Below are 24624 nucleotides of genomic sequence, written 5' to 3' on the forward strand. Positions count from 1 at the left end.
GTGTGTACTATCAATAAAAGTGCCTATGCAGAAAAGTCTGGAAACTTATTGAAGGCACCTCATATTATTTCATCTAGGATTTTGTAACCATACTTATAAGCTTTATACATTATAGTGCTTAGCAAATTAACCTTATCGACCATTTTTACTATAGTGACGTTTAGCATGCCTACTGAGTGCTCCACTTTGCTGGCCTTGCATTAAATATATTTAGTATCTATTTAGAACTAACAAAAATATGTGATTTGAAGTAAAAAAAAAAAAATCTGTTCTTGTCCGGAATTCCCCCTATATTAAAATGCAAAAATAAAGAAAAATTTATATGATGCAATGAAATGAAAATATCATATTCCAAAAATCACATAAATTGATCAAGTAGTTTTATTTTTATAAAGAAAGCCATTTTTAAGCGATTAATGGAAATTTGTAATCATTACAACATAAATCTCACAAGTTTAAACTATTGAGTTATCTCCCTTTGTGTTAAGATTATTTTCAAAATGGCAGACAAAACGGAGGCTCTTAGGTTACTTATAAAATTTGATTTTCTTATTTGAAAATAAAGCTACTTAGTCAATTTATATGATTTTTGGAATATGATATTTTCTTTTGACTATGGGTATGTACATCATACAGAATTTTTTTTTTTTAATATGTGTGTAATTCTGGATAAAAACCGAAAGACATTATTTAATCACTTATTTCAAGCCGTTTCCTCTTGGGTGTTCCATCAACCCTTTTTCTCAAAGAAGACAAGATGTGACACAAGATCCATGTGCTCTTATTTAACGACATCTGTTTCTTTTAATGATTGCGGAAATAAAAGGAACAAGTGTATTTGCAGCATCAGAATTATTTTAGCAAGTGAAAGGAACAAATTTAGCATGACACCGTACTTGCTGTCACTTAAACACTCACAGCTACAAAAAAAAGCTTGGGCCTTGATAAAGGGGGACTCATTAATACATATAAAAATTCTGAATATAAATGGGAGATAATTAGTATTTTTATTTTTAAATTAAAATAGAAATCATATTCCTCATTATTCCGAATTGAATTCATTGTAATAATCTTCCTTGATGGAATACATATTTTCGGAAAGAAATTGAAGCGAATTCTACCTTTGTTTCTAATGTAAAGGACATTTTGTGAGAATAAAAGTAGTAATACCAAACGGCATAACATTTAGTGCTGGACAAGGCACATCTGCTACTTAATCTGACAATCATAGTTTTTAAATCAGTAATTAATATATTTCTCCTCTGTCAATCAATATAAAACATAGCACTTGTACCCCCTCGACGTAAATACCCCCGACAAACCCGAGAAGCAGCAAAATCCCACCCTTCACAGTTGAGATCCCTAGATGTAAGAGAGCCTTCTACTCCAGTAGTTTCTTCCCCAGAACCACTAGACTTTGGAATTCCCTTCTGGGTTCCTGCTTCCCCAACTGTACTGACATGCTGAAGTTCAAGTGTAACGTGAACCGACATCTTGCTGCTCAACTCCCCACATAGTACCCCTGTAGCTTATGTCCCTGATAGTAGCCCCCTACATCAAAGTGGCAATGTGCCTTGTTTGGTGTGAAATTGTAATAAAATATATATATATATATATATATATATATATGTGTGTGTATATGACAGAATTCAAAATAAAATTTTCTTTAAAATGGTATTTTAATATTTTTATTGTGATTTATATATTCCAATAAATTGCAATTTAATTCCACCTATTAACTACGACTTGATCTCAGAATAATACTTTTTAAAAATTAACTCTTATCCTCGAGTAGCCTTTAGGCCTTGTTAAAGGAGGGTCTCGTTAATACATAAAAAAAAAAGTGCTGAATAGGAGATAACTAGTATTTTTATTTTGGATTTAAAATAGAAATCACATATCTCATATTTTGAGCCTTTTTCTGTGGTCGTTATTTAAAATTGTTTGCATTGTAATAATCTTCTTTGATGGAATAGTTATTTTCAGAAAGAAATTGAAGCGAATTACACTTTTTTTTCTTTTCTTTTTTTTTTTTCAACATAAAGGACATGTTACGAGGATAAAAAGGGGAAAAATTTGTTGTCAGAATCAAATATTGATTTGTCAGATGCGTTGCTATTTAGGTCTCTTTAAAAAAAATCAGTAAAGATATTTTAAATCTGTCAAAAACTAGGCAATGCTGAATATTGATTTGTCAGATGCGTTATTATTTAGGTCTAACTTTGGAAATCAATCAAGATAACTTAAGATATTACATTTTAATTTTTGTGAGGAGGATTGATTGTCCATATTATTTGGACTACAGATCTCATCTTGGGTGTTATTTTCACAACATTTTCGTCAACCTAATATACGGCACAATCACGTTAACACAACACTTCCCGTTGGATCACCAAAGTTAAGCAACATTGACCCTGGTCAGTACTAAAATGGGTGACCATTTAGGAATTCCAGGTGCTGTATGTGCTCTTTGCTTATCTCGGCATTGTTTACAGTCGTCCTGAACTTCCTCTTGCTATTGGACTGAAACAGTGCCAATTAAGGAGAGATGTGGTTGGGATTGTGCAACCCTTGCCTCATGATATCCTGCATAGCTACCCTTACAAGGGGTATCCATTGTCTTTCGAAACTAAACTGAGGCTTTCAATATCGATCTTCTTCAGGTGTATATTATCGAACTCGGGAATCTTTCTGGCTAACTCGGGAATCTGTGGGAATTTTAAACAAGCCCCCTCATTTAATCTACAGGGGTATCAGTGGCATAGTGGATAAAGTACTTGATAAAATTCAGTTGTAAGTAACATTCTTTTTATAGGTTAAAGGTTCAATCCTAAGTACAGGCAACACTCAAAATACAATTGCAAATTATTCAAGACTTCTTTCTACCTGGTCATGGCTGACAACACAAGAGCATACTTACCCCATGGATTAAATAAAGGGTCTTGCTTGAAATTCTGTGCAGCTTATCAAGTCAAAAAGATTCCCGCGTTCGGCAAGATACACCTAAAGAAGGTTAGAAGATACATCGACCAAAATTTTATTAAAAAAATACTCAAAATGAAAACAGCAGTCTAAAAAATCCAAATGATATGGGGATTCCAGTTCTTGTCTAGGACCCCCCCCCCCCCGGTTCGCCCCATTAAAAACCAAAACTAAAAATATATTTGTACAGTAGAACCCCGGGATATGTTTTTTTTTTTTGTTTTTGTTTTAAAGGTTACAGTATTTGTCCTGCCTTACAGGTTACAGTATTTGTCCTGCCTTACAGGTTACAGTATTTGTCCTGCCTTACAGGTTACAGTATTTGTCCTGCCTTATGTTATTTAATTATATACATGTGTATTATATAGTGTACTGTATTTTGTTACTAATTTTTAATATGTAATGTATAAAATTTTGCTTAGGCACCACCATTCAGTGAATTCATCTTATGATCCCAAACCCAGAACGGATTAATGCCGTATCTCGAGGTTCTACTGTATGATGTGCTGACTCTTTATTCTCATCTTCAAGTGAACCAATTATTAAATTAATGTTGCAAATCGTGCAGTGCAGTTAGTTTTTTTTTTTTACAAAGAAGTCACCACTTATCAAAGCCTGAAGGCCACTCGAGAATAAGGGTTAATGAATGTACAGTAGTCAATGGGATAACATCGTTAGTAGTGGAAATTTGGTAAATTGGATTAGTTAAGGGGACAGCTCATCAAGAACTTGTTCACGACCATACTGTAGTCAGCTGAAAAGCAGGAAAACGAAACAGAGTTCCACAGTTGTGCAGCACCCTTTTGTAGCCCAACTGATGAGCTTGTCACAACTCTTACGCCCTCGCTTCTCTTATTTTGTCCTTTAGTCCTCACATTCCAGGAGCGAAGAATTGCTGTTTTCTCGGTAAGAATGTAATGTATTCCATCTAAAACTTATTACGGGCAAGTTTTTGACCTTGAAGTACTACCTTTTTTAGGCTTCTTACATTAAGTGGCTTCATGCTTTGTCTAGAGCGATTTCCCTAAAAAGATAAATAAATAACTTGTTGGAATCGCTGCGAGGACACTTTGATGATAATCTCATCAGTAGAGTGTGATCTTTCACACATTTAAGAGGATGTCATTGAACAACGATTAAAAAGAAACTGTTGGACGTTTATGACTTAAACCTGGTGGACAAGTCAGACATGCATTGAAGTTTTTAGAGCCAGCCTGTATGTTATGCTGTCGCTAATCTTTAACTAATAACTTTATCATAAACATCTTTACTCAATTTTAAAATCGATCACCTCTGCAGATGGCTATACATATGGTCCTCCATTCCTTCATCAGTTGAGCCCTGTGGGAAGTAAAACCACCTGCTATCATTAGTGATAATGCAAAGCATATTGTGTTTATATAAATAGTAAGAAGTTCATATAAATAGTAAGATCTGCCCGCCTGTGGAACACTGTTCCGCTGGCCTGCTTCCCAGTTGAATACAACATGGTAGAATTTTTTATTTAATTATTTGGACTATTATCCTCATTGTTGTTGTCTTCATGGCGTTTTGGCCAATTATTCCTCCGGCCTTCGTCAGGTTAACCACGACGGGATAGGAATGTCGAATCCTCCAACTATATCCACAACAATTGTTGGCTTCAATAGCTGTTGTCATCTCACCATGGTTTGGTCAAATACTTCTCTGACCGGCTTTAGGTGGGATTGAAACTGCTACCTTTAGCTCCATGTTCACCTGGAATCGTAGATATTCCGCATCTCTATCCACTGCACCACGGGCTCCAAAGGGCAATCAAGGTTGGATTTTTTGCTCTTATAAATCCAATTGTTCTTCCATTTGTTGAAATAGTTTGGGATTATTTTGGAGATGAGTAAATTGTATAACTTTTTTATTTAATTATTTGGACGAAGGCCAGAGGAATAATTGCCCGAAACGTGAAAACAACAACTATGAAGATGAGTCCGCAAATAATTAAATAAAAAAAAATTATACTGTGCGTCTTGATAGGTGGTGAATCCCAAGAAGATAAAAAAAATATATATATATAAAATACAGTTGGGTTACAGAAAGTGTTGTAAATTATTTTAGCGCTACAGAAGATCCGTTTATAGTTCATACCCTCATCTTAAAGGATTCCAAAAATATAACTTGTCCGCAAATAATTAAATAAAAAAAAATTATACTGTGCGTCTTGATAGGTGGTGAATCCCAAGAAGATAAAAAAAAATATATATATATAAAATACAGTTGGGTTACAGAAAGCGTTGTAAATTATTTTAACGCTACAGAGGATCCGTTTATAGTTCATACCCTCATCTTAAAGGATTCCAAAAAATATAAACAAAAAATATAACTTGTCCGCAAATAATTAAATAAAAAAAAAAAATGATACTGTGCGCCTTGATAGGTGGGGTCCTGGATATGACCTAAAACTATATCCGATTGTGAGGGCCCCAGCTTGCAGGCCTTAGGGAGTGTGGAGCCACCCTTTAATTGCCATTGCTCCCAGGTCCACTCTGACCTGGAGTGGTAGCACCTGTTAGTGTCCCAACTATGGGTTAAATAGATTACGACTTAAAAAACAAATATACTATATTTAAAAAATCATTCTTCAAAATCACCAGATTCGGCATTAAATAACCTGAAAAGGGTTGATATGCCGTAAAACAAAACAACCAACCAACCAACTTGATAGGTGGTGAATCCCAAGGAGATAAAAAAAATATATATATATAAAATACAGTTGGGTTACAGAAAGCGTTGTAAATTATTTTAATGCTACAGAGGATCCGTTTATAGTTCATACCCTCATCTTAAAGGATTCCAAAAATATAAACAAAAAATATAACTTGTCTAGCTACAACCGCTGTAAATAATTCCTCTTTCTTTCCTTGTGTGCCTAAAACCAAGCAGAACTTTCACGCACAGGGTTTCTTTCTTAGAACTACCCATTTGTCGAACATAACACCACAGCGCTGCTTCCCAGCATAGTCGTTTTAAAGCTCAATGTAAGAGCTATCCTCTTAAATAATCAAAATCTGTCCAATTTTAACCATTGTTACTTATCATCATGGTGAAGGGAGACACCAAAGATAGGAGCTCAGTCGAGCACTTACTATGAAAATGATAGACTACCAAGATCTTTTCTGTGAGAAAGAGAAGAGGAAATCTCCCACTAGATTGTGAAATTGGTTTTGTGCTCTGTCAAGGCAGGAAAAAACAAGCTGATTCCCCACTAATTTGAAAACTAGTGTTATTTTATGTTATCCTAAACTTGTTCCTTTCAACTGTAAGTATAATTAGAGTACTTAAAGTACATTTTGTCCACAATATAATTATTAAAGAAATTGAAATGCTTTTTTAAGCTTTATTTGCTTTTTCGGATTTGTTTTTTATCATAAGATATTTTTAAATTTTTAAATATTTTGTACCATGAAAATATTTTTATAAATTTCTGTTTATTTTTTTAATTAATGAAAAAAATATTTTACTATGAATATGGAATTTTATTCAGAAAATCTTAGTTCAAATAAATTTTATTTATTCAAATAAATTTTATTTATAAATTTTATTTATGAAATACGTATTGCATATATTTAAAAAAAAAAGATTTGTAAGTAATCCTACAGATAGAACGTTTTAAAAAATGTGTCTCTTGATATTTTTTTCTATTTCTTTTAAAAGATATGTTTTTAATTTTTTCAAGAAATATTTTATTTCTTTCAAAAAAAAACTTTGAAAAATATATTTAAACTATTTTAAAAGTAAAAAATATTTTTAAAAAATTTTTACAAAATATATTTTTATTCTTTAAATATATATGTATATTTTAAATGTCTTTAGAAATATATATATATATATATATATATATATATATATATATATATATATATATATATATATAGTAAATATGGGTAAAATGAATTCCAGGAACCGAACAGTTTTGCACCATTTTTATGTCGCCTTATGAAGATTAAAATCAAGATATTAGGATACTAAACCTTATGTCTGGAATCCTTATTTTAATTTTGATCAAAATCGATTAAATGATTTTAATTCTAAAAATATGTTAAAGGAATCTGAAGAAATTGAAATTCAAGTAATCTTGCTTAATTAGTGTCAAATGACTATGGAGCAAATTCAATTTAAATCTGAAATATTTGAATTCTCAAAAAGAAGATTGTGCCCATATTATGCACCTTAAAATCCCCCAAAGAAACAGCAACTATTAATCGATGCCTTATATTTATTGCTCAACTTGCACAAAAATTGGAGGTACCTGCATTTTCTTTATAAATAGGATACTAAATTCCAGTAACCACTTATTTATGGACCGTTTCGTCTATGCATGAACAATGTGTGTATATATATATATATATATTTTTATATATATATATATAATGTTTTTTTTATATTATATTTCACCAAAAAAAAGTAAGTATGAGGATCAAACCCGAACCGTTGAGGCAAAGTTGTAAATTAAAGTGTGAAAAAAAAAAAAGTGCGACGTTAACCATTGCCCCACCGCGAGATGCTAACGGAAACATGTTTGAATTTATTTAATTACTTGGATTTAGCAGGTGCCCGTTTTAATGAGTTAATGAGGTCAAGTTTGACTGCGGGATAGTATTCATTTACTGCTGAACGCTTCCCCCCCCCAAGATGTTATAGGAAAAAGACTAACCCACATTCGGCGAGTGACAAATGTTGAATATTTATCTTCCCAAAGTCGAGCAAATTAAATAGACAGTCGAGCTTCGTTGTTAACTGTGAGATATTACGATTTATATGTGATATAAAAAGTTTTTAAAAGTTGTGAAGCGAGCGACCGCTTCTCTGAAAGAAGCCTTTTGTAGACATACAGAAAAAGCAAACACACATACATACATTTTCGCTTTTATATATATAGATAAATACATCAAGCCTCAATAAAGAAAATGACAATAACAACAGTCGCTCCTGACAATGATTGGATGTACCGATTGAAAGCGCTTGAGAAGAATATGGCCAAACAACAACTACTGGGTGCTGTAATATACAACATGCCAGACGAAATAAAAAAGATCGCTCGACAAATTGAAAAGTAATCCAACAAAATCAAAAAAAGAACTCAGTCGTGTTTAATCAGACGTGCTTGAATATATATGTAGCTCTGTGTGTGTGTGTGTATACAGTAGAACCCCGGGATACAGCATTAAAAATGAATAAGAAAATAGAGTACAGTATATAATAGACATGTATATAATCAAATAACATTGTAACATTGTATTCCGTATCGTAATCTGAAAGAACCATATCCTTGGGTCACTGTATCCCAGGGTTCTACTGTATTCCAAATTTCGAGATGTTGTCCATCTTACAATTTATTCCTTTAAGCACGTTGACCTTGTGAAGAATTGTGCATTTTAACATAAAGGAATAAATTGGAAGATTGACAACGTTTTGAAATTTGGAATATAGGCCTTTGTCTTATATATATATGCTAGCATGGATACCAGGCGTTGCCCAGGTCGATATTTGGTTTGCACACACCTGCTCTACTAAGGATATTGAGCAGTTTTTCATTATTATATGTCAACCCCATCGTTACCCCATAACAATTTAAAAAATAAAAGAATGGATAAAAACACGGATATTTAATCGCCCAAAAATAGAAGTGTGCGATAACCTTCACACCATATATTTCAGCAGAAGGGATATGAAGAGAAATATTCTTCAGATATTCAGCAGTTTTTGTTGTGCGTGCACTGGAAAAAAAAATCCCCTCCCTCTCCTAAAAATAAAATAAATAAATCAAAACAACTTTTCTTTCAATCAAAATACCAGGGAGTGCCTGTGCGACCGCAAAAGAAAAAATAAAATGAGCCACTGCGGCTAGGCTTGAACATGAAATGCAAAAGAGGAGAAGAAGGAAAAAAGTTATGGGCAAACACGTTTGCCCGCATGACCACAAGTACTTACGACGTCATCACGTTGCAAAATAAGCTTTTGAAACAGTTTCAGTTTGATACGTGTGTGTGACTTGCGAAAAACATTATGTAAAAATGGATCCCCTCCTTCCAAAAAGTGGTCCAGAATTAATCTTTTTTTCTAATTTTCACATTTTATGCATTCGGGGCAGTGCTCTTTCAGATGGTACTGGTTTCGACCCGGTCAGATGTGGATGACAAGTTTTTAGCAAACGTACAAACACGCAAACGACTTTCCTTTATATATAGACTAGCGAGGGGTACCCGGCGTTGCCCGGGTGTTTGTAGGTGTGTGTGAAAAAAACCGAAATGTGAAAAAAAACAGCAGGTGCCTGTGAAAAAAAAACAAAGCCTTGACGCGCAGTTGGAAAATAGTAAAGTGTGAAAAAAAAAAACAGGTGCGCGTTTTTGATTGACGTGACGCCAATAGGTATTCAGCAGTTAGCATTTTGTGCGGGACAGTTTTTAATGAGGTCAATAAATCGGTTTGTTTGTTTTTAAAAGCCCGCTCCCTGTTTATTAGGGGAAGCGTCTCGTCTCGAAATGAAAGCTACCGTCTGATATGACAAAGTCGATATTGACCAAACGTTACTTAGCTCTCTAGAGACAACTGGCTTTCGGCCAGTGATTAGAGTCGAGTTTCGCTTTTTGTTTATACCGAAAACCGAATGTAACGCGTGCTGATGCGGGGAAATGTCAAATAAGTAACGTTTGAAAGTCAATAAAATTAAATAGACAGGCGAGCTCTGTGGTTACGTGTGAGATATTACAATTTATAGATGATATAAAAAGTTTTAAGAAGTTGTGAAGCGAGCGAGCGCTTCTCTGAAAGAAGCCTTTTGTGGACATCAAGGAAAAGTGTACATACATACATACATAATCGCAAGAAATAAATATATATATATATATATATATATATATATATGAGTAAACAGTTTATAAAATATGTTAAAAAACACTTTGAAATGAGTTAAAAACATATTTAATCTGAAAAGGAAACACTAGATAAATGGATAGTCCTTAATCCGCGGAGTTTCGAAGAAATACTCTCCTTCTCATCAGAGGGTAGGAATTAGCAAAATGCAGGATCGGATTTTGCATGCAAAAGTATTTGATGAAACAACGAGTAAGTCAAAGATCTTACTTGAAAACAAAAAAAGTGAAGCAGAGGGAATATGGTGAAGAAAAAGGTGATTACACATGAATGGATAGTCTGGTGGAAGATAAATAATCCAGTGACGGTAAAATCCAAATATATAACTTCAAGAAAGTTAATAGAATTTCCATTTGCACAAGTAAAATCCAAGAAAATCCCGTAATTGAAACATGGTCCAAAATAATCCAAAGGCAGAAATCCATGGCATAATTCACAAAAATGTGTACAAGGCAAAAAAAGGGAAAAAATTCCAATAATATTTATAAAAGAAAAATAAGATATGCTTTACACTCTACTGCCGAGACATAAATATATATATATTGTTGTTGTTGTTGTTGTTCATGTATGGACACAAAGGTCTGTAAAATAAATTGTTATTTCTTTTTTCTGTATAAGTTTAAAAATGTGCAAAAAAATTTGAAATTAAAAACTAAAAATGACTTCACTGCATCCCGGCTAATGCCGAGGTGGTACAGCCTGTGATATAATTGAAGAAATAATTGCAGCTAATAATAATAATTACATGAAAGAAAAGTCAGCAAGGGGGAGGTAACAAATATTTTATTGAATAATATAGTAGGAATGGTCTCCTTGGGATATAATAACAAAAATGGTTGCAACTAAATAATAATCACATGAAAGAAAAGTCAGCAAGGGGGAGGTAACAAATATTTTATTGAATAATATAGTAGGAATGGTCTCCTTGGGATATAATAACAAAAATGGTTGCAGCTAAATAATAATCACATGAAAGAAAAGTCAGCAAGGGGGAGGTAACTAATATTTTATTGAATAATATAGTAGGAATGGTCTCCTTGGGATATAATAACAAAAATGGTTGCAGCTAAATAATAATCACATGAAAGAAAAGTCAGCAAGGGGGAGGTAACTAATATTTTATTGAATAATAGAGTAGGAATGGTCTCCTTGGGATATAATAACAAAAATGGTTGCAGCTAAATAATAATCACATGAAAGAAAAGTCAGCAAGGGGGAGGTAACTAATATTTTATTGAATAATATAGTAGGAATGGTCTCCTTGGGATATAATAACAAAAATGGTTGCAACTAAATAATCTCTATGGCTGTGACAAGATATTCTCTTCATTCTTTTGGCTCTCAAGTAAATATCCGACACAGTAAGACACAGTCAATATAAAAACATATAAGATATTCACGGATATATACTTAGATATTATATATTATATATTATCTATAGACGCTATCTATTATATATATAGATATTATATATTATATATTATCTATAGACGCTATCTATTATATAGATAGATATTATATATTATATATTATCGATAGACGCTGTCTATTATATATATAGATATAATATATTATATATTATCTATAGACGCTATCTATTATATATATAGATATTATATATTATATATTATCTGTAGACGCTATCTATTATATATATAGATATTATATATTATCTATAGACGCTATCTATTATATATATAGATATTATATATTATATATTATCTATAGACGCTATCTATTATATAGATAGATATTATATATTATATATTATCGATAGACGCTGTCTATTATATATATAGATATAATATATTATATATTATCTATAGACGCTATCTATTATATATATAGATATAATATATTATATATTATCTGTAGACGCTATCTATTATATAGATAGATATAATATATTATATATTATCTGTAGACGCTATCTATTATATAGATAGATATTATATATTATATATTATCGATAGACGCTGTCTATTATATATATAGATATAATATATTATATATTATCTATAGACGCTATCTATTATATATATAGATATAATATATTATATATTATCTGTAGATGCTATCTATTATATAGATAGATATTATATATTATCGATAGACGCTGTCTATTATATATATAGATATAATATATTATATATTATCTATAGACGCTATCTATTATATATATAGATATTATATATTATCTATAGACGCTAAAACATAGACTGCGAAAACAGAATATTCTTTTAACTTTTTTGACTCTCAAGTAAATATCCGACACAGTAAGGCACAGTCAATCAACTGAGAACCACATCAGTCTATATAAAAACATAAGATATTTACTTAAGAGTTAAAACTATAAAAAGAATATTCTGTTGTCACAGTCCTAATAATCACCTAAAAGAAATGTCAGCAAAGGGGGGTAACTAATATTTGATTGAATAACATAGTAGGAGTTGAAGAAATGATTGCAACTAAATGGTATGAACTAGAACATGTCTTTTTTTTTTTTTAGTTTTTTGAAATTAAAAACTAAGAAATAATTGCAGCTAAATAATAATAATCACATGAAAGAAAAGTCAGCAAGGGGGGGGGTAACTAATATTTAATTGAATAACATAGTAGGAGTTGAAGAAATGATTGCAACTAAATGGTATGAACTAGAACATGTCTTTTTTTTTTTTTAGTTTTTTGAAATTAAAAACTAAGAAATAATTGCAGCTAAATAATAATAATCACATGAAAGAAAAGTCAGCAAGGGGGGGGTAACTAATATTTAATTGAATAATATAGTAGGAGTTGAAGAAATGATTGCAACTAAATGGTATGAACTAGAACATGTCTTTTTTTTTTTTTTGTTGCCAACTGCTTGCAATTATATTTTGTTATTTTTTTATTTATTTTTTTTTACCAATATTATTGTCCATATTTTCTTTTTAAAGTTTTTTTTTTATTGTATGTGTTTGTTATTTTTTTTTCTTTTATTTTAATTTTTTAATTTATTATTTTGCTTGTTTTTGGTTGTTGTTTTTTTTTTCTTTTTTTTTCTTTTTTTTTTCTGACTTGGTTTCCTTTCGCTCCCACTACCAGGCGCTAATGACCATGTTTCAAATCCTCATCCAAGAAGGCTGGATTGAAGTTGTAGATGATATCTTGGGAAAAGTTCAGTCCTTACATGTGATCATAGTTTTAGTTGCTTCCTATTTCGTACTCTTCCATCTCTTTGTGTCTTTGGTGAGTAGAGAACAGCTTTTCGGTTGCCCCCCGTTTTTTTTTTTTTTTTTTTTTTTTCTTTTTTTTTGGTTTTTTGCAGCCCTCGAATCATTTTACGACTCCTCTTCATCCCCCTCTTTAGTTGAATGCAATCGATCACCTTTAACCAATTAATCGACCTATTAGTAATATTAACCATTGTTTTGACTAACCGAATGAATCGTGCACGATTGAACTTGTATTTTTTCAGAAAATTTGCCATCTTCGCCATTGACTTTCCCTTTTTTTTTCCTTCTTCTTTCTCCATCTTTGTTTGAAGCGATCACTATACCAAGTGCAACATCTTGTGTCTGTCAGGAAGGAAAATACAAAAAAAAAAAAAAAAAAAAAAAAAAAGATGGAAACCCTAAATGTCATCGTCATCATGTCCTACAATATTTTATGTATACTATCAGGACTGGTGACCCGGCATTGCCTGGGGGAAAATAATTATTTCAGTTAAAAGAAACTCAATAGTATAGTATGAAAAGAAATGTCAGAAATCTTCAATATCATCGTTGCCATGTCCTACTGTATTTTAACCATCATTTTTATATACTTGCAGGGTCTGTATCAAGAGTAGAGTATTATTTTTTAAGTCAGAAAAGAAACCATTTCACGGTTAGAAATTTTGGTGATTAATATAGGATTTAGAAAAGACTTGTGTTCTGGCATTTTTTTTTTTTAATTATCAGGAATATTTGCCATTGCCTGTGTCGTAAATTTTTTAAATATAAAACTAATCTAAAACCTCACATTTTGGCCTTTATACTAAATAAGCAAAAAATAAAAAATATTTGCGTTCTTATTTCCAGTAGGTTGAGAATTTTATTTGAATGAATTTGCACAGACACACACACACACACACATATATATATATTTAGGCAGCATTTTTTCTCTAATACATATTTCTTTAAATAAAATAGACATTTTTTTGTCTATTAATTCTATTGTGGATTCTTTCCAACTTCCGAATAACTGTCTTCACTTCTGGCAGTAACTAGCTGATGTCATCACCATATTTATCATAAGTCCGAGTACTTTCCAATCCTTCTGGTTTTGAATAATATTTCCTCTCTCTTCTCCTTTCCCATTGGTTAATTAGTTTATTTTATTTATTTTATCTTTTTATCAATTTATTAAAATTAATAGCATTTCAGGATGCTGTTAATTTTAATAAATAGATAAAATAAATAAAATAAAATAATTAACCAATGGGAAAGGAGAAGAGGGGGGGATATATATATATATATATAAATTATTCAAAACCAGTTAGATTATTTTATCCCTGAAGATGAATCGTGAAGGATTGGAAAGTACTCGGACTTATAATTATGATGATTATATCAGCCAGAAGTGAAGACTCTGTTATTTGAAGTTGGAAAGGATCGAAAATAGAATTGATAGAAAAGAACGTCTATTTTATTTAATGAAATATATATTTTATTTAATGAAATATACATTTTATTTAATGAAATATACATTTTATTTAATGAAAAATATATTTTATTTAATGAAATATATATTTTATTTAATGAAATATATATTTTATTTAATGAAATATATATTTTATTTAATGAAATATATATTTTATTTAATGAAATATATATTTTATTTAATGAAATATACATTTTATTTAATGAAATATATATTTTATTTAATGAAAAATACATTTTATTTAATGAAATATACATTTTATTTAATGAAATATATATTTTATTTAATGAAATATATATTTTATTTAATGAAATATACATTTTATTTAATGAAATATATATTTTATTTAATGAAATATACATTTTATTTAATGAAATATACATTTTATTTAATGAAAAATATATTTTATTTAATGAAATATACATTTTATTTAATGAAATATACATTTTATTTAATGAAATATACATTTTATTTAATGAAATATACATTTTATTTAATGAAATATATATTTTATTTAATGAAATATACATTTTATTTAATGAAATATACATTTTATTTAATGAAATATATATTTTATTTAATGAAATATACATTTTATTTAATGAAATATACATTTTATTTAATGAAATATATATTTTATTTAATGAAATATACATTTTATTTAATGAAATATACATTTTATTTAATGAAAAATATATTTTATTTAATGAAATATACATTTTATTTAATGAAAAATATATTTTATTTAATGAAATATACATTTTGTTTAATGAAATATACATTTTATTTAATGAAATATACATTTTATTTAATGAAAAATATATTTTATTTAATGAAATATACATTTTATTTAATGAAATATACATTTTATTTAATGAAATATACATTTTATTTAATGAAAAATATATTTTATTTAATGAAAAATATATTTTATTTAATGAAAAATATATTTTATTTAATGAAATATACATTTTATTTAATGAAATATACATTTTATTTAATGAAAAATATATTTTATTTAATGAAAAATATATTTTATTTAATGAAATATACATTTTATTTAATGAAATATACATTTTATTTAATGAAATATACATTTTATTTAATGAAATATACATTTTATTTAATGAAAAATATATTTTATTTAATGAAATATATATTTTATTTAATGAAATATATATTTTATTTAATGAAAAATATATTTTATTTAATGAAATATACATTTTATTTAATGAAATATACATTTTATTTAATGAAAAATATATTTTATTTAATGAAATATACATTTTATTTAATGAAATATACATTTTATTTAATGAAATATACATTTTATTTAATGAAATATACATTTAATTTAATGAAAAATATATTTTATTTAATGAAATATATATTTTATTTAATGAAAAATATATTTTATTTAATGAAATATACATTTTATTTAATGAAAAATATATTTTATTTAATGAAATATATATTTTATTTAATGAAATATACATTTTATTTAATGAAATATATATTTTATTTAATGAAAAATATATTTTATTTAATGAAATATACATTTTATTTAATGAAAAATATATTTTATTTAATGAAATATACATTTTATTTAATGAAATATATATTTTATTTAATGAAAAATATATTTTATTTAATGAAATATACATTTTATTTAATGAAATATACATTTTATTTAATGAAAAATATATTTTATCTAATGAAAAATATATTTTATTTAATGAAATATATATTTTATTTAATGAAAAATATATTTTATTTAATGAAATATACATTTTATTTAATGAAATATACATTTTATTTAATGAAAAATATATTTTATTTAATGAAAAATATATTTTATTTAATGAAATATACATTTTATTTAATGAAATATATATTTTAATTAATGAAAAATATATTTTATTTAATGAAAAATATATTTTATTTAATGAAATATATATTTTATTTAATGAAAAATATATTTTATTTAATGAAATATACATTTTATTTAATGAAATATACATTTTATTTAATGAAAAATATATTTTATTTAATGAAAAATATATTTTATTTAATGAAATATACATTTTATTTAATGAAATATATATTTTAATTAATGAAAAATATATTTTATTTAATGAAATATACATTTTATTTAATGAAATATACATTTTATTTAATGAAAAATATATTTTATTTAATGAAAAATATATTTTATTTAATGAAATATATATTTTATTTAATGAAAAATATATTTTATTTAATGAAATATACATTTTATTTAATGAAATATTCATTTTATTTAATGAAAAATATATTTTATTTAATGAAATATACATTTTATTTAATGAAATATACATTTTATTTAATGAAATATACATTTTATTTAATGAAATATATATTTTATTTAATGAAAAATATATTTTATTTGATGAAATATATATTTTATTTAATGAAATATACATTTTATTTAATGAAATATATATTTTATTTAATGAAATATATATTTTATTTAATGAAATATATATTTTATTTAATGAAATATACATTTTATTTAATGAAATATACATTTTATTTAATGAAATATACATTTTATTTAATGAAATATACATTTTATTTAATGAAAAATATATTTTATTTAATGAAATATACATTTTATTTAATGAAATATATATTTTATTTAATGAAAAATATATTTTATTTAATGAAATATACATTTTATTTAGTGAAATATATATTTTATTTAATGAAATATACATTTTATTTAATGAAATATACATTTTATTTAATGAAATATACATTTTATTTAATAAAATATACATTTTATTTAATGAAATATACATTTTATTTAATGAAATATACATTTTATTTAATGAAATATATATTTTATTTAATGAAATATACATTTTATTTAGTGAAATATATATTTTATTTAATGAAATATACATTTTATTTAATGAAATATACATTTTATTTAATATACATTTTATTTAATGAAATATACATTTTATTTAATGAAAAATACATTTTATTTAATGAAATATACATTTTATTTAATGAAATATACATTTTATTTAATGAAATATACATTTTGTTTAATGAAATATACATTTTATTTAATGAAATATATATTTTATTTAATGAAAAATATTTTATTTAATGAAAAATATATTTTATTTAATGAAATATATATTTTATTTAATGAAATATACATTTTATTTAATGAAATATATATTTTATTTAATGAAATATATATTTTATTTAATGAAATATATATTTTATTTAATGAAATATACATTTTATTTAATGAAAAATATATTTTATTTAATGAAATATACATTTTATTTAATGAAATATACATTTTATTTAATGAAATATATATTTTATTTAATGAAATATACATTTTATTTAATGAAATATACATTTTATTTAATGAAATATATATTTTATTTAATGAAATATACATTTTATTTAATGAAATATATATTTTATTTAATGAAATATACATTTTATTTAATGAAATATATATTTTATTTAATGTAATATACATGTTATTTAATGAAATATACATTTTATTTAATGAAATATACATTTTATTTAATGAAATATATATTTTATTATATGAAATATATATTTTATTTAATGAAATATATATTTTATTTAATGAAATATACATATTATTTAGTGAAATATATATTTTATTTAGTGAAATATATATTTTATTTAATGAAATATATATTTTATTTAATGAAATATACATTTTATTTAATGAAATATATATTTTATTTAATGAAATATACATTTTATTTAGTGAAATATACATGTTATTTAATGAAATATACATTTTATTTAATGAAATATACATTTTATTTAATGAAATATACATTTTATTTAATGAAATATACATTTTATTTAATGAAATATATATTTTATTTAATGAAATATACATTTAATTTAATGAAATATACATTTTATTTAATGAAATATACATGTTATTTAATGAAATATATATTTTATTTAATGAAGTATACATTTTATTTAATGAAATATACATTTTATTTAATGAAATATACATTTTATTTAATGAAATATACATTTTATTTAATGAAATATATATTTTATTTAATGAAATATACATTTTACTTAATGAAATATACATTTTATTTAATGAAATATATATTTTATTTAATGAAATATACATTTTATTTAATGAAATATACATTTTATTTAATGAAATATACATTTTATTTAATGAAATATACATTTTATTTTATGAAATATACATTTTATTTAATGAAATATATATTTTATTTAATGAAATATATATTTTATTTAATGAAATATACATTTTATTTAATGAAATATACATTTTATTTAATGAAATATACATTTTATTTAATGAAATATACATTTTATTTAATGAAATATACATTTTATTTAATGAAATATACATGTTATTTAATGAAATATATATTTTATTTAATGAAATATACATTTTATTTAATGAAATATACATTTTATTTAATGAAATATATATTTTATTTAATGAAATATACATTTTATTTAATGAAATATACATTTTATTTAATGAAATATATATTTTATTTAATGAAATATACATTTTATTTAATGAAATATACATTTTATTTAATGAAATATACATTTTATTTAATGAAATATACATTTTATTTAATGAAATATATATTTTATTTAATGAAATATACATTTTATTTAATGAAATATACATTTTATTTAATGAAATATACATTTTATTTAATGAAATATACATTTTATATAATGAAATATACATTTTATTTAATGAAATATACATTTTATTTAATGAAATATATATTTTATTTAATGAAATATACATTTTATTTAATGAAATATACATTTGATTTAATGAAATATACATTTTATTTAATGAAATATATATTTTATTTAATGAAATATACATTTTATTTAATAAAATATACATTTTATTTAATGAAATATACATTTTATTTAATGAAATATACATTTTATTTAATGAAATATATATTTTATTCAATGAAATATACATTTTATTTAATGAAATATATGTTATTTAATGAAATATATATTTTATTTAATGAAATATACATTTTATTTAATGAAATATACATTTTATTTAATGAAATATATATTTTATTTAATGAAATATACATTTTATTTAATGAAATATACATTTTATTTAATGAAATATACATTTTATTTAATGAAATATATATTTTATTTAATGAAATATACATTTTATTTAATGAAATATACATTTTATTTAATGAAATATAAATTTTATTTAATGAAATATACATTTTATTTAATGAAATATACATTTTATTTAATGAAATATAAATTTTATTTAATGAAATATAAATTTTATTTAATGAAATATACATTTTATTTAATGAAATATACATTTTATTTAATGAAATATACATTTTATTTAATGAAATATACATTTTATTTAATGAAATATATATTTTATTTAATGAAATATATATTTTATTTAATGAAATATACATTTTATTTAATGAAAAATATATTTTATTTAATGAAATATATATTTTATTTAATGAAATATACATTTTATTTAATGAAATATACATTTTATTTAATGAAATATACATTTTATTTAATGAAATATACATTTTATTTAATGAAATATACATTTTATTTAATGAAATATACATTTTATTTAATGAAATATACATTTTATTTAATGAAATATACATTTTATTTAATGAAATATACATTTTATTTAATGAAATATACATTTTATTTAATGAAATATATAAGAAATAAAAAAGGCAAAGGTAATGGGGTGTTTACCTGATACAAGCAAGGATAAACTTTGATCTAATATAAATACCAGCATTTATATATTAATATATTAATCCCAACCAAATAAAAAAAAAAGCTCAATACAGACACAATATAGAGTAGAGCTTATTATAAGAGAAAAGAAATTAAAAGTGTAAGTTAAAATTTACAATTAAATTTATTATTCAATAGAAAACAGTTTTCAAAGTCTTAAAGTGTTTTGGGAGTATTCTGTCGAATAATAACTTTAATTGTAAATTTTAACGTACAGTTTTAATTTCTTTTCTCTTAGAATGTATAAATAGGAATATTTTTAAATTATGACTGGAAAATCAAAATCACTTATTTCTTAGTGTCGACTACAGAGTTGTTTCCCTTAAAACTAAAATTTAATTTCTTTGTCTGTATAAGTTTAAAAGATATGCAAAATAAGATAAAGATGGAAATGACATCACTTCATCCCAGGCAATGCCGAGTAACTACAGCTGAATATATATATATATATATATATATATATATATATATATATATATATATATATATATATATAACAAATGTTATTATATAACATGAAGTGTCCCTATTTAATTGTTCTTAAATTTTCTATCTTTCAGGTGATCCATAAGTGTGTGTGTTTTTTTTTTTTTACCATTTTATATATACATATATAGTCTTATTTGTAGTATTCATAATTTTACTGGGTTTATATAATTCAGTAATCGTTCATATACCAATAAATTTTAAGCCAAAGAGAGATGACTTAAACTGTAAGCTACAAAATTATCATATTTCATAATTGAGCATTCATGTATTGTTTTAACAAAAACCAAGACTTGAAAGAATGGATTGATAGCAACAAATAGTGTATTTCATTGGTAGTTACAATTGTTTCAAGACCATTTGGACAAATTCCAACATTATGTCGTTTGAAAATTTTCAAAAGAACAGCCTTTCTTCAGACTTATTGAATAAAAAACACTTTAACAATAAAACATTATGGAAACCATTTCCTTATAAGGAAAAGAAAACAAGCGAAAGTATTTTATCTATATCACACCCTTGCAAAGTATGGGCTCAAATCGAATTAAAAAGGTTGATCCACGTTCAAGTAACCTACATCTAAAATTTCAAGTGCTTAGACCCAAAATTGGCGGAGGAGTTTTCAAAGGTCAAATCGTTGAACTTTGACCCCTTAACAGCCAAATATCTGGTTGAAAACTGATTAAAAAGATTTTCCCAAATCTCAATACCCCTTATGTCAAATCTCGAGTCTGTAGACTGAAAATTGACAGGGTAGTTTGGGAGGGAAATGTACACATACAGACAATTTCACTTGTATGCACATATATATATATATATATATATATATATATATATATATGATGGTAAAAAAAACAACAATTCAACAGAAACATTAGACGGATCACCTGAAAGATAGAAAATGTAAGAATAATTAAACAGAGACACTTCATGTTATATAATAACATTTGTTTGATTATATATATATATATATATATATATATATATATAGGCAGCAGGTTATTATGCAAGCACTTCTGATAGAACACGACCGAGTTATTCTTTTTTCCGATTTTTATGGATATCTTTTCAATTCTCCTGATAACTAACCTATCATTTAGCTGACAATAGCACCATAAAACAACACCTAACATCCCATGATAAAAACCAAAAGTCGTCCGACATTAGAAATATCTTAACAATACTAAAATTCGATACCTTAACAATTGCACACGACAACTAAAGTTACTAGAAGCCATACTAATCAAAAAACTATAGGCCTTTTTCAACCAGATCTCATTTGACACTGGGACAAATATACTAACTGTATTTAATAACTAACAACAAACTAAATAAATAAAGTATAAAATAAGAAAATCGAAATTAAAAATAAGAATAATTCGTCCCTAACCATCTTGTACCCACCTTTATAACCATTAAAAAAAAAAAAAATTATAAATACACAAAGCCTCAAAGAAAAAGAAAATGTTAACAACAACAGTCGCTCCTGACGACGATCGGATGCACCAATAGAAAGTGTTTGAGAAGAATATGGCTGAACAACAGCTTTTGGGCACCATTTTATACAACATGCCAGCTGAAATTAAGAAAGACTGCTCGGCGAATTGAAAAGATATCCAGAAAAATTGGAAGAAAAAAAATAACTCTGTCGTGTTCAACCAGATGTGCTTGAATATATATATATATATAAACACATACACATAAACATATATATATATATATATATATATATATATATATGTATATATATGTAGCTGAGGGTTATTCATCTGGCCTTCCTGTCCCAATTGTAACTGATTGAGATTGTTCCGACGATATCTGCCTCTGTGCTTTTGCAAGTTTCTTAACCTTTAATCATAACATTGTGTGTATTGGTGTCCACTTCTCTCTCTCTCTCTCTCTCTCCCCCAGGCTTTCATGTCAATGTTTCAAATCCTGACCCAAAAGGGCTGGATTGAGGTAATGCACGTAACTATGTGGAAAACCGGAAAGGTAGCACCTCTAGTTGCCATCTATTTCATTTTCTACCACCTTTTCGTAACATTGGTGAGTACCCGGCCGCGGCGGCTGCTGGATAAGCTATCGTCTGCTATAGCAGACCGTTATGGCAACACTTTTTTCAGTATTCCATATGTTGTGTGTAATATATGTATGTGTGGACATATATATATATGTGTGTGTGGACATATATGTATATATATATGTATATAAATAAATGTTTAGAGGTACAGAATTTGTATATAGTTTTAAATAAAATACTAGGCGGAAGTTTCTCGAGAGCTCTTTCGGCTATCATCTCGTCAGGAGTAAATCGATAGCAATCTAAATAATATTGTAACGAAAATAAAGAGTTCTATTGGGGAACTTATTTAATGTGCCAACCTTCTTTGTGCCGGCAAAAAGAAACATCAAACGCATTGTTTCTCTTTGGGGAACTTTGAATTTTTTCTCCCGCTTTTTTTTTTTTTTTTTTTTTTTTTTCTCCCTCGTTGTGCCAATATTTTTAATCGTTTTTAAGCATAAATAAATTTAATTAATGTCCCCGTACGTTGGCACATTAAATAAGTTCCCGAATAGAACTCTTTATTTTCGTTACAATATTATTTAGATTGCTATCGATTTACTCCTGACGAGATGATAGCCGAAAGAGCTCTCGAGAAACTTCCGCCTAGTATTTTATTTAAAACTATATATATGTATATATATGCCATTGAAATTAAAGTTTTCCAATTTTGTATTCAATGTAGATATTAACAACACAAAGTTCTTCAAGATAGCTCAATAGTGCAATACTAGAGCTGTAAATATTTTTTATGATATACCACTTCACCAGGAACTGCCTCGCATATTTTAATGCTCATTTCAACAAATGGGTTCAGCTTTATTAAAAATGCATGCGTATAATTGTTTCGACACATTACTGATAATTTTATATGCAGTAGTTATCCGCACATGTTTGTTTTTTTTTTTATTTCTGATACCAGCAGGGGCACTTGTCAGTGCAAAATATGCATTAAAAAAAAAAAAAAATTAACACAAGTCACATCAACCTATATCAACAAGAACAGACATACATTTTTTTTTTTTTACATAGAAGTCACCACTTATCAATGCCCAGAGGCCACTCGAGGATATGGGTTAATGGGTGTACAGGAGTCATCAAGACAATAGCATAGTAATCGATAATTGTGGAAATTTTATATAATTTGATTATTTAAGGGAACTGTTCATCAAGAACTTATTTACGATGGACTTGAAGACGACCAAATTGTAGTCAGCTATAAAGCAGGCAAACGGAAGAGAGTTCCACAGGCATGCAGTTCTAAGAAAGAAACTTTGTTCATGGAATCTACGTTTATGTTTAGGCACAGATAAAGAGTGGGGAAATTATTGATAGTGGTTACAGATAGATGAGTGTTTTTGTGAAAGTTTGCGGGGGGGGGGGCATAGATTGGAACCCAGACGAGCACTTGCCATGAAAATGACGATAAAGCAGAAACAGGCTCGCAACGTCTCTTCTTTGGGAAAGAGGTTCCAGGGAAGAGAAAAGGGCATTCCCCACTAAGCTACGAAGTCTATTTTGAACTGTCAAGGCAGGATAAGGTCTTTCTAGCAGCTCCTGCCCAGATGTGGCAACAGTACTCCATCATTGGACGTACCTGGTTCTTATATAGG

At 25.9% G+C, this 24624-nt stretch overlaps 1 protein-coding gene across 2 annotated transcripts in view; it reads left to right on the forward strand.

The window, feature by feature from the left end:
- The window catches only part of LOC145287748 (sodium leak channel NALCN-like), a 275430-nt gene that overhangs the window by 100231 nt on the left and 150575 nt on the right, over positions 1–24624 (forward strand). The window contains exon 13 of one of the 2 annotated variants that reach the window (XM_080135514.1): positions 12973–13116. In XM_080135514.1, coding sequence (XP_079991640.1) covers positions 12973–13116 — 144 coding nt within the window. Of the gene's footprint in view, positions 1–12972; positions 13117–22860; positions 22996–24624 lie in introns of both variants that reach the window. The other variant, XM_080135515.1, reaches the window with a different exon arrangement.

This window comes from Euprymna scolopes, chromosome 11 (assembly GCF_053919585.1).
Source record: "Euprymna scolopes isolate OS-2025 chromosome 11, ASM5391958v1, whole genome shotgun sequence".
NCBI classification, from domain to species: Eukaryota; Metazoa; Mollusca; class Cephalopoda; order Sepiida; family Sepiolidae; genus Euprymna; species Euprymna scolopes.